Source organism: Dermacentor silvarum, chromosome 3, assembly GCF_013339745.2.
Source record: "Dermacentor silvarum isolate Dsil-2018 chromosome 3, BIME_Dsil_1.4, whole genome shotgun sequence".
Taxonomy (NCBI): Eukaryota; Metazoa; Arthropoda; class Arachnida; order Ixodida; family Ixodidae; genus Dermacentor; species Dermacentor silvarum.
Genome location: NC_051156.1, coordinates 130,773,792 through 130,785,749, shown reverse-complemented (window position 1 = coordinate 130,785,749; position 11,958 = coordinate 130,773,792). Strand labels below are relative to the sequence as shown.

At 44.6% G+C, this 11,958-nt stretch overlaps 1 protein-coding gene and 1 long non-coding RNA gene across 2 annotated transcripts in view; both read left to right on the top strand.

Moving 5' to 3' along the window:
* The first annotated feature begins 2,018 nt into the window (after nt 1-2,018).
* Nucleotides 2,019-4,586, top strand: LOC119445788 (uncharacterized). The gene is made up of 3 exons (XR_005190677.2): nt 2,019-2,317; nt 3,311-3,407; nt 4,554-4,586. It is a non-coding gene; the product is annotated as an uncharacterized LOC119445788 (long non-coding RNA).
* Nucleotides 4,587-4,589: 3 nt separating this feature from the next.
* LOC119444791 (cytochrome P450 3A56-like) overlaps nt 4,590-11,958 on the top strand; it is a 30,790-nt gene continuing 23,421 nt past the window's right edge. Inside the window, exons 1-5 of the mRNA XM_037709135.1 lie at nt 4,590-4,605; nt 5,420-5,516; nt 5,986-6,102; nt 7,737-7,825; nt 8,958-9,111. Of these exons, the coding sequence (XP_037565063.1) occupies nt 5,430-5,516; nt 5,986-6,102; nt 7,737-7,825; nt 8,958-9,111 (447 nt within the window). The 5' untranslated portion in view covers nt 4,590-4,605; nt 5,420-5,429. The remainder of the gene's footprint in view (nt 4,606-5,419; nt 5,517-5,985; nt 6,103-7,736; nt 7,826-8,957; nt 9,112-11,958) is intronic.

Here is an 11,958-nt window from a genome sequence, read left to right as displayed (position 1 = left end):
GTGCACCGTGCACAATGTACCGAGACACAATATCCCATAAATTAAGTCCATCTTCTGCGGGGCATTACACAGTTTCCCGTCTTCTTATTTCTAAATAATGGAACTATATATCGTGTCCGTCTCACAGCACGCTTTTCTCATATCGCATTGTGCTTCACGTACTTCACATTTTAGACAGATTTTGCACTGCACGACTACTTCATGGTTTTAAAGCGAAACTTTCTTCCCCCTCTTCGAGTTATGCAATTCAACGATTAGAATTATATTATCTGCCACAATGAAAAAAAAATGTATAGGCTTAAAAAAATGGAAAGAACACCCGGTAGAACGCAAACGCGCCGCCTCGCGGCCTTAAAACGAGAGACACACCCACTGAGCCATTTCCGTCGTGGTCTTATCTATTCCATTTATTACTGTTCGCTAGAGAGGGCATCAGCCCGCGCCGTTCATACCAGGAAAAAAGTTACCTGTACAGCTAAACTGAGAAGTGGATGGTGCAGAATGGAGACATAGGCGTGCGATAAAGAGCGATAAGAGACGTTTCTCTTCAGATAGTAGGAGACAGTGCTGCTTAATTAGGGCAGGCGTTGGTGCCCTTCGTCCCAGAGGGAGAGGTACCCAGAGGCGAAAGAAGCCTGAACGACATGCCCACTTGTACACCGTGAAGCGTCGAGTATGTAAGCTGTTGTTGTATGGAGTTTATCTTCGGATTACATGCTTATAGTGCACTTAGGGAATGTTGAAGGTACCCCGTGTCTCAAAAACAAGTGCATGCTAGAGTGCCCCCACGTGCTCGCTCACTGCGCAGATTTAGAACGTGAACATCCCTGTAAAGTTATGTATTCGTCCTGTGATTTCCCCGTGTGCTTCCGGACGACTTGTCGGTGTCGAACGTTACTGGAAAACGCATGCCATGTGATCTACATACTCACTGTTACACGCGGAATATTCTGAACGCTTCGCCGGCACTCGTGCACTGCCCCTCCTCGAGGAATCGCGGACGTCCAGTGGAGCAACTATAATCTCTCTCCTAAATAATAAGAGTTAACTGAACAATTTCGTCTATTTCATGCCGGAAAATTTAGCGCATAAACAGACAAAGACGCAGGGAAGAGGACACGTACAGCACAGAGCTCGGGTTGTGTTCTCTTTCCTATGTCTTTGTATGTTTACGCGCTAAAACTTTCGGCATGTCTCTCTCGTAGAAATTGGTTTTCCGACATAGCTCGGAATAGGCAATTCTCTCTTTCTTTCTCTCTGCCATCCTTAAAAAACACCACAGACACTTGGTTCATATTTACCACCGGCCTCCTCTCTGTTCTCTTTCGGCACACCCCAACCCGCAAAGATCCCGCGTCGGACAACATGATGAGCATAGCGCACCCTGATGATGATGATGATGATGATACCTCAACACTTGGCACAACCCACTGAGGGGGATAGGCCACGAACCGGGTGGTATTATGATAGAAATAGCGCACCCTCTGAACGGTGAATGAAGATGCCTATTTCAGTGGGCACGGGCCTTTACCACTGAAAACGTGCAAGAGCTCACGCATTTGTGAAATTGCCGGCTACAGATATTCCGAATCAATATTCAAACTTCAGGCGCTGATCGTCGTAATGTGATGCCTTCCTTGAACCACCGACGATTTGCAAGGCCGCCGAGCCACCGCCCTTTTAAATAAGCAGTTTTTCATTAATTCAAGGAAGGATGTACTTGTCAATACTTTCAGTATGGATTACCGAATTTCCCAGCGTACCGTCCTTTTGAAGGATACGAAGTTGCCAGCTCTGCAGAATGTGCCAGACGACATACGTCTGCTCCGTTTGCTTCCATATAGCGCAGCACAACACGCGCGCCGGCTGTGCCCGTGAACTGAGGACGAGAGTTGACGACGGTCTTTTTTTTTTTTCTTTTTTTCCACGCTCGTTCTGGCGCTCGCACAGCACAGATCCGTCTCCGCTCGCTCGGTCTGCGCCTCTGCCGAGGAGTGTTGGTAAACATCAGATCACGTGGAAGCCAAGTCGCAACTGATATTGGTTCCGCGATTTCCTTTTGTCAAAAGGCGTCGCCAAATAGGCGCGTGAATTTGCGACCTTAGTCGTTGAGCGCTGAAACAGCTATATTTGGAGCGGTCGAAACTCGCGCTGCCGAGGTCTCCGCGGCGAAGCCGCGCGCGAGGGGCCGCGCCCACGCTCTCGACTGGTGCCGCCACGGAGTGTCAACCATTTCTGGGTCAGACATGGCCCTGCTGACAGCTTTGTGGCCGGAATGGTTTATCCTGGCGGCGACGACCAGTGTTGTTCTGTACCTGTGAGTACCTGTGCACGTTTTAATGCATGTAGAATAAGGGATGTCGGTAGATTGCTGTTCATTGTGTGGTGCACTGCTATCACATAGATAGAAGGAACTTTCCTGTAATATTGAATTCGCGCTGTGTTTCATGGCCCGTGCCTCTTCAGCGACTGAACTCGCAAGGCTTTTAGTTCGTAAATACTCTTTGACACTGGCCAGCCGCCTTCGCTAATAACATGTACAGTACCATGAATGGCCGGTGTTTTCTCTTCCGAACAATTGTAATGTAGGAGCTCTTTTTTTGTTGCTGAACACAATCCCAGTGCTACAATATCCTACGTGAGCTTTTCGCTGCTCTGCTGCCGGAGTGTTTAAGCTGTGAGTGAGTGAATAAAGTTTATTTGAGAGATCAAGCTGTTGCTCCTGGAGGTGGACTGCTGAAAAAAAAAAAAAAGTGTTTTGCTGGCGTGGGTGGTAACAGTGTGCAGTATGCATTCTTTCAAATGGTATATGACCTGTTGCTTCCGTCGCACCAGGTCATTGACGAAATACACTAAATAATGGGGATTTCGCTTTCAAAAGAAATGTCTTATGGAAATGGCATTTATTCCTTATACCGAGCTTTGCTATTTGAGAATGGAAGGTGTCATTTCTGCATGCTGAAGTAATTAAGCTGACTGAATAACACTCATCATTTAACCCACTGCCACAATCAATTAATCAATCAATCATTTATATAATAATAATAATAATAATAATAATAATAATAATAATAATAATAATAATAATAATAATAATAATAATAATAATAATAATGTCTAGTTGGCTTGGAATGCTGGATGCTTTTTTTTTGCGTATTTGTCTCAGTGTCCTTAAGCAAAACCGATTTCGATTTTTTTATTCCCAGTCAGCAAACCTCCGTTTAATTATGGGTCATATAGAAAAAGCCTGTGCGAGCACGCCTGGCAGTATTGTGTTCGTTTTTTTTTGTTGGTAATTCAATCGTTGCAGATATGTTACACGGAATCGGAACTACTGGAAGAACCAAAATGTGCCGTCGGAGCCATTCTCGCTCATATTCGGTGCCACGTTAAGGCTTTTCTCGAACGTAAGTAAAGCACCAAGAGCCTGAAAAAGATGAAAGTAGCAGCTTAAGAAACCCAATCATACCAGACCCTATCAACATAAAGAAACTGAAGCATATATATATATATATATATATATATATATATATATATATATATATATATATATATATGACTGGATTTTGCAATAGGCCATGCGTATTTAGACAGATGAGAAGCACAACTTCGCGGTTATCTTTGGTTTATTTACCCAACAGTTTCGGTCGGTTCCACCCACCTTTTTCAAGAGATCTGTCCACGCACCAAAACTGTTGGGTAAATAAACCGTAGATAACCGCGAAGTTGTGCTTCTCATCTTTCTATATTATAAATATAGTTGCTTACGTTCCGGCTGTGCCACGGCCTTCGTCTGAGTAGCGGCGCGCTCACTCGTTCAAGGCCGTGCCACGGCCGAAGCATAAGCAAGCAAACATGCCTTTTCGCAAGTGTGCTCGTTGTTTCTACATTATAATATATATATAAGAGTGACTAAGAGAAATGATTTGAGGAAAGGCAGAGGTAAAAGTCCTGCAGCTTGCTATGCTTTGCTCAAAGGGGAAGGCGGAAAGGGAAAGAGGGGTACGATGAGCGACGGTGAGGGCAGGCAGTAGGATGTGAATATATACACCTTCGTGTTCCCACAGCCCATTCGCAGTCTTGAATCTAAGCAAGAAAGAGGTCGTCATAGCAGCTATGCAAGAGAGAGGGAGAGAGAGAGGGAAACGAGATGGGAAAGGCAGGGAGCGGGCTTGCAACTATGCAAGCCCGCTACTAAAACACAGGGGCATTACTTTATGATGAAGCGATCGGACAGAAATTATCGATATGTTAGTGCGACGAAACATTGCAATATGCCGTTGTAACACTTGAAAGTGGAGCTTTGTCGGCAGTATCCACGTGGGCGTGCATACATGGCGAGAAACTATGCAAAAAAAAAAAAAAAAAGAGAGACCTATTTTTAGTTGTTCGAATGGGCTTTTATTTAGGGCAGTAAAAAGAATACGCAGATGTGATTTTCGCAAGTGCACTGTTGTTTCTCTTGACACGTTCGTGTATTTATACAGTCAGAGAAGAATGACGAGTTGGATTATAAAATTGAAATGTGGTTCGCAATTTGCTTTCATTTGCAGCCAATGCACGAGCTCGACCTTGCTAGGTATAAAAGTATGGAAAGCTTTTCGGGTGAGTGTTTTTCCTGTTTTGCAGGGACGTTTGCTTATTCGTAAGATGGAATATGGTGCGAAATGCTTATGTATTCTCCCTTGAAATGAACGAAAGTGACTCCGAATGTCACGGTGTCATAAGGGGTTGCAGTGAACACACAAGTGATTAGAGTCAAAGCAAAAATATGAAGTGCATGTGCCATGGCGTAACAAGAAAGAATAGTAGCATAAACAAAATTAGCGTACCTTGCACTGGAGGCGCAGTGCTGAAGAGACAGCGGAGCTGATGGGCACCCAGCTAGTCCTGGCTTTTTTGGGCTTGGCTAAGCACTACCAAGTCATCCCTAGCATTTCTACGGAATTTATTGAGTATTGATCGATGATCGATTAGCTATTCATTGGCTATCGATTGACTATCGAAAGGTATTGGCCACGTATTTGGGCTAGGCTAAGCCCTACCAAGTCATCCCCACCATTTTCCGAAATTATTGATTATTGACCAATTAGCTATTGAATTGGCTATCGATTGGCTATCGATGACTGACTAAGCTTAAGTAGTCCCAACCCATGCTTAACTAGACTCAGCCAGGCTCAGCTTCGCTAGTTCACAGGGGTATGTACCATTGCTCTTGGACCCTTTCTGCACAGCCGCCAGAATCGGCCCACATTTTCTGTTTACGCGTCACGGCCGTACGGCCGGCTTAAACAGCTCCGCTGTTAAAAAAATCTAAATAGTAGGAGGCGATAAGTTACAAAGAATGTTATAATTTTCAGTGATACATTCCTGACGGTCAATTCCCTTCTTTCTTCGCAAATCATTTCACAACGTCTAGTGCTTTCGAGATGGGCAAGCCCCTGCTGTTTGTAGCGGACCCGAAGTTGGTGAAGCAGGTGCTAGTCGATGACTTCTCATCCCTGTCTAACCGAAGGGTACGTGAAATTCGGGTATGCTTTTCGCGAATGTTTATTATCTACAATGTTCGAAATCAGCTTCAACATTTGTGCTGCACTAAGTGCCCCTGAGTTTAAAGTAACATCCAGGGTTTCAGATCAGAGGTAACGTGTTCATATTGTAGCGACATCACGTATTTAATATTGAGCCACTTCAAGATATCTACATACTGAACTGCTCATTCATTTCGTATTTCAGCCGCCTATTTTTTCGAATGCTTTACATTGCGATCGACGTGAGAGTAAACGTAGCAAAGTTCTCTTCACGAGTCTATCGGTTTTGGTGAATGGCTTTTACTGGCGCATCAAAATTTTGCAGCACGCATGTTTGCGCTAACAGAAAATGTTGATTGAAAGTATGGAGAGTCTACGGTCGTACTTACAGTTTTTAGTGAATGTTTATTCCCTTAACCTTTGATTTGACTCTTTCAATTTAGTCTTGTTACAGACGATCAATATGAATGAACCGCTCCTGGACACTATGATGAGCATGGCTGCAGTGGAGGTGTGGCGAGATGTTCGCTTGGGTTCGGCACCGGCGTTCTCGGCTAAAGTGCTGCGAAAAGTGAGATATTTATGCTTCTTGGAACGTTACGTTCGCAATTTCGGTGGATGATCTTAAGACGAAGCTTAAGCTAGGGACCAACTCTGATTTCTCATTGAAATACAAGTAAATTGAACGCAAAAAATAAACTTTTTTTTAGATAACCGACGGACCGATTTGAAGGAAATTTAGTACAGTCGAGAGAAAATGTTAAATATAGTACCTCTAGGAAGCAGAATGTTGTTTGTGATCTCGAAATTTTTTTAACACAAGTGACCAAAAAATCAGTAGGTATAAAAGAAAAAAAAGATGATCGAAGTTTACCAATGTGTATCTGTATCTGTTAGATCATCTCAAGCAGACGAATGGGATGTATGAATGCACAGCTTATGTGAGATTGTTACAACATTTACGAGTTTTTTGTTTTTGCACAATAGTGGCATATTTTAGAGAGATGTAAATAATTGTTTTGCGTTAAATGTATTATCAGGTGCGGTTATCATAACTGGGTTATCGCGTTTTCGTTTGTTTTATTGCTAGGCTACAGATTTGTAAACTGATAATGACTGTTGCGAAATTTGGCAGCATTCAAAACTGATCAAATACTTTTGCGATAAATAGCAAATGTGCTTCCTGCAATTACTAGATTTTAACTTCTCTCGAATGCAACAAATCTGATCAAAATCGGTGAATTGGTTGCCGAGAAAAACGATTTCTCCCCTTAGCCTGGTAGATTTTTTTGGAAGCTCTATTGCTTCGCTTATGTACATGAAAGTTCTGATTGTCACTGGGAGAACCGGGAAGCCTTTAGTATTCGATTTCCCGTAACTGCGACGTTGATGACACCACTGTGACATTACGAAAGTAAGCGGTCTCAGCGCATTTGGCTTGTTCCTATGAAAAAAAAAAATTCACGCAGGAACTTCTCTGGAAGTTGTCTAAATATGCATAAGCATTGTGCCACTTGCTCATCTACACGCAGCCCGGTGTCGTTATCAGTGTTATGAAACTTTATTCCGACCGGTATAAACGACAGCGCTGCGGCGACACGAACTGCTGCTGGCGGCGGTGCAAGTGAATCGATGAGGCAAGTAAACTACTGTAGGTGGCGGCGCCAGATGCGCCGATGACGTTCCGATCATTATAAGCCGGTATCGCTCTTTAGCGCCTTATCTATCAGCGTCGAACCTTTATCAACTGTGACGAGCCGTTCTCCGGCGGCGGCTGCGTATGGTGCGGCCGCGCAAGCCCCTATCTTGAAAGCGATCTGCGATGGGGACACAGTGCGGCGAGCGCTGATAGCTTCGTGTGCGCTGCGTTCTCGCCGCTTAGTTGGCGTCGAAGCGATAGGCTGCACAAAGGTGAATTCGCTCGCCGCTGCGGGCGCTATCTTGAAAGCAATCGTCTTACGGGACGGACCGACGTTTTTTTCTCGTCGGGTAAGCATAGAAATGCTTGTGCATTTAAAAGAAAAGCAGAAAGGAAACGCCCAGACACTCATTAGGGTGACTATTTCGTGGCTTTCAAATGCGGTGCAATCACCTCCGGCCAATTTTATTTACAGTTAAACAACATATATGTATACAAGGTCCAAGCGGACGTGGTAAACTGCAAGACCTTTATTTTACCGCATTTTCGTTCTTGAATACGTACAGATGAATGTCTTGATGGAGGATTGCGCTTTAACGACAGCGGAGCACCTTAAGAAAGCAGCATCTAAAGAAGAGGACATCGATGTCAAACCGTAAGGGTTCCTGCTATTTTTGAATTAACCATGGTGGTCTGCTGCCGCCTTCTCAATTCCATATCTGTAATGGCACGTACACACAGCGGCAAAACGCGCGCGGCGCGCCGCCGGCGGCAAAACGCAGCAGCGGCAGAGCGGCCACACCAACCGGCGGCGCGCCGCTGCGGCAATCACGTGACAGACTAGACGCCTCTCCCCTTCTCGAACTATCCGGGAGCTCACGCGTGCAGATGATAGTGCGAAACGAGAAACAAGCGGTCGGGCGGGTCCGCATGGCACCAGTTTCCCGCGCGCACGTCACGGAAGCGGGCCGCTCTCATTGGTCCTCCTTCATCCGCGGCACGCGGCAACCGCAAGAAATCGGTCCAGGAGCGTATCCCTGCCGCGGCAACAAAAACCCGTTTCGCGGCTGCTTTCGCGGCTGCGCGCCGGCGGCGCGCCGCGCGCGTTTTTCCTTTTCCGCTATTGTGTACGTGGCATAACAATCCTGGATCCATGAGAAATTTCTCCCCAACGTGCTATCGGTTTACAACCCAGAGAAAATCATATTAGATGTTTCCTTCAGACAGTTATGTATTCTTTTAAATTATCTGGCTTTGGCGCCGCCGCCGTGCTATCTCGGTATCGATGGTCCATGCGCGGCCCACGTGTGAATGGCTAGGTCTGCACTGTCGCGAGATACGCGCATTGCTTTTGGCTGCAAAAGCGATGAAGCGAAGTGGACGTATACTGTCCTGCTTCGCTCAATCGGCTCGAATATAGGAGCCAGAGCAGCGTTCTGATTTACTCTTCTTTGGGGCATCTACGTTAGGTTCGAGTAAATGTTTTACGAAAAGAATAAAGAAAGAATTACAAATGACTACGCTGCACTATTTTCTGAAATGAGCTAATGTGATGTATGAAATATTATCCTTTTTTTTTTTTTTCATGAGATGGACGCATTTGCGTACCGGGTGCGCCGTGAGCGCATGAGCGCATCGTCACTAGAGCGTTAAATGTGTTCTATTAAATATTGGTATAGAAGTAACAAAAATCTTTCACAGAGTTAGATAACACGCATGCACGGCTATTTCAGTTCATTTCCTCACGTTAATGCATATTATATTTCAGTTTGACACATCAAATGAAGGCTCTTCTGGGACTACGCGCTGGACCTGATCGCGAAGTGCGCCTTCTCCATGAAGCTGGATTCTCATTCGGACCCAACGAACGAGTTTATCACCCGGTCGAAGGAAGTCCTTACTCAACGCTTCACCCCACGCTTGTTTTTAATGAGTGAGTCGGTACTTGGTGTTTAAAAGAAATCATACCATACTGCGAACAGCTGCTTTATTGTCTTATTCGGCACCGACACTGTCCATCGCCACGTTCCCCCAACAAACCCTGCGCAATGGCTGGGACTGTTATCGTCGTCATCGACAGTATATTTGTTTGAAGCTAGAGCAGGAGAGATAGAAGAAAAAATATAGAAGAAAGGAGATATAGAGAAAAGGAGGTTTGAAATGCAGGGTGGTTATCCGGAAGAGAAACACAGGTAAAGGGAATTAAAAAAATAACCGTCTATGCACCACGCACAGATGGCAAACCAGCAAAGCTGGAATGTGCGGCCCCGGTATGAGCCACACGTGATTTCTTTCTTTCCTTCTTTCTTACTTGTCCCTGGCTCATACCCGCATATCCCTGGTTCATACCCGCATGTCCATGCGGGTATGCGCCACAACCTATTTTATTACGTTAATCGTGACGTTACCTGCTTTAGCACCGTAGGGTGTTATTGTGTCATGACCTATCATTCCATGTTTCAAGTCATACATGCTACAGCTTCCATGTAAATTTATATTACCAAGGAACGAGACGCGAGTTTTCGATAGTCTTTCGGAAACGTTATAGCTTCCACACACACACACACCACACACAGGACCACGACACACACACACCACACACACACAGCACCACACACACACACACACACAACACCGGACGCACGCATCTACGCGCAGCACGCATAAGCGGACACACACACACAGCACACACACAACACACACACACACACACACCCACACACACCACACACACACACACACACACACACACACAGCACGCACGCACCACACACACACACACCCACAGCACACGACACACACACACACGCACGCACGCACCACGCCACACACACACACGCACCCACACACACACACACACACACACACACACACACACACACCCACACACACCACACCCGGACACACCACCACGCACACACACGCGCGCACGCACGCACCATTGCTCGACCGAATGCCATACCAGAATCACGCTGACAAATTTTTTCGACAAGGGAATTAACTCGAATTTTTCTCTTCTTGCTATCCAGTTGTTTTTTCAGCCGTGGCAAAAAGGTTTCGCATCGCGCCATTAAAGCCAGACATAATCGCTTACTTCAGAGATCTTTGCCAGAACATAATGAAAGGCAAGAAGACGCCAGCACGGTGAGAAAAGATTAGCGTACATATTGAACGTTAATTGATTATATTTATTTTGTCTATTCTTTGTATTCGTTTTCCAGGACCATGAAAACTTTCTGCAATTGCTGATAAACGGAAGAAAGGACACCTTGACACGGAACAAGAAAAAGCTTTTGAACGGATGTCGGCTGTTCGACATCAGTTCTGAAATCAAGCCAGATGCTCCATCATCGCCGGAGATAATTATGGGAATTTATTATCGTTTGCTTTGATGCACCTTATTCTGCTGGTTTGCACTTTTAGTGGTTTTAGTCGTACCCGGCTGTCTACTCTATTAGATTTACATATTTTTACGGCAAAGGGCATCTTTATTTCTTTATGTGTTATTGGTGAAGTAACTTAACAGTAATGTAACAGTAAGGTGAACACCTTTTACCCTTCATTTAGAGTATGGCAGCATAATTCATTGACACTCTTATTTACACTTGATAGACTAACAATAATTTATGTGATAAATTCATGAAGAAAACAATTTACGGTGGTTAAAAAAGACCCGTTTTATACGTACTCATAGTGAGAAATGCGATTTTTGTTGACAGGAGTCCACGTGTACATGACGATTATAGATTTAGTGTACTGCTTGTTCCGTATGTATGCATTTCTCGTGGTGTGTGCAGACATTACAAGCGCTGATTCTGGCGTTTCTTTCTTTCTTTTTTATTTTTTTGCTATGGTGTCAGGTCACGGAAACATATGCACACTTTTAACCGAGATTCAAATATTGTATCCTCGCTGTAATGTTTCAAACCAAAATCACAAGAAAATGCTCGCGATACAAATTTGTATGCAAACTTGCATGTGCTATGAGTCACGAACCTTGGCCGCAACTATCTTATCAGAATGCATGCACGAATATAAGGATAACTTTTTTTTTTGCAGAATTGACGGAAGATCAAGCTATGGCACAATGTATACTGTTTTTCTTGCCGGTCAACAGAAGGTTCGACCGCAATTGCCTGCACCCTTTACCTGCTGGCCATTCATCCGGAAGTACAAGATAGGCTGAGGAAGAAGTCGATGAATGTTGCATGTCCATGTATGTGAATAAATTTGACGTTGATATTATTATTATTGCCATAACGCGGTCATATGGTCTCTTCTCAAAAGCATGAGATATTCCGTGAGGAGGTTTCTGTTCTTTATATTGAGGAAGGGTGGCCTTGACGGCTATACCTTAAAACCGGGGCAAGAAGGCGATGCATAGTTATGGGCAACCGTTGAACGCCTGTAGCTTCGCAGAAAAATAAGCTTCTCTACTACTTCATTGATTTGGATTTCCAGCATTTTATACAGAACCAACGACGAAATATAGAAGTTTTATATGAGTGCTATCTGTTTATTTTTGTTTCTTCTTTTCTTTGAATTCGTTGCTAGGCAACGAATATGCGCAGAAAGCGTCGTCACATTGGGTTTGTACAACGGCAGTGGAGTGCTTCCGACGGAGCAAAAATATTAATCAGATTGGTCTCGGGCCTATAGGCTTCAAGCACTTATTAGGCCAGTTTTACAGAAGCCCTGCATTTAAAACGTACACTGAAGCGCGGTAATCAAGCAAAAACCCATTTAGACTGGATGGCGTAGAACTTGCCAATTATTGTAGGGCTTGAT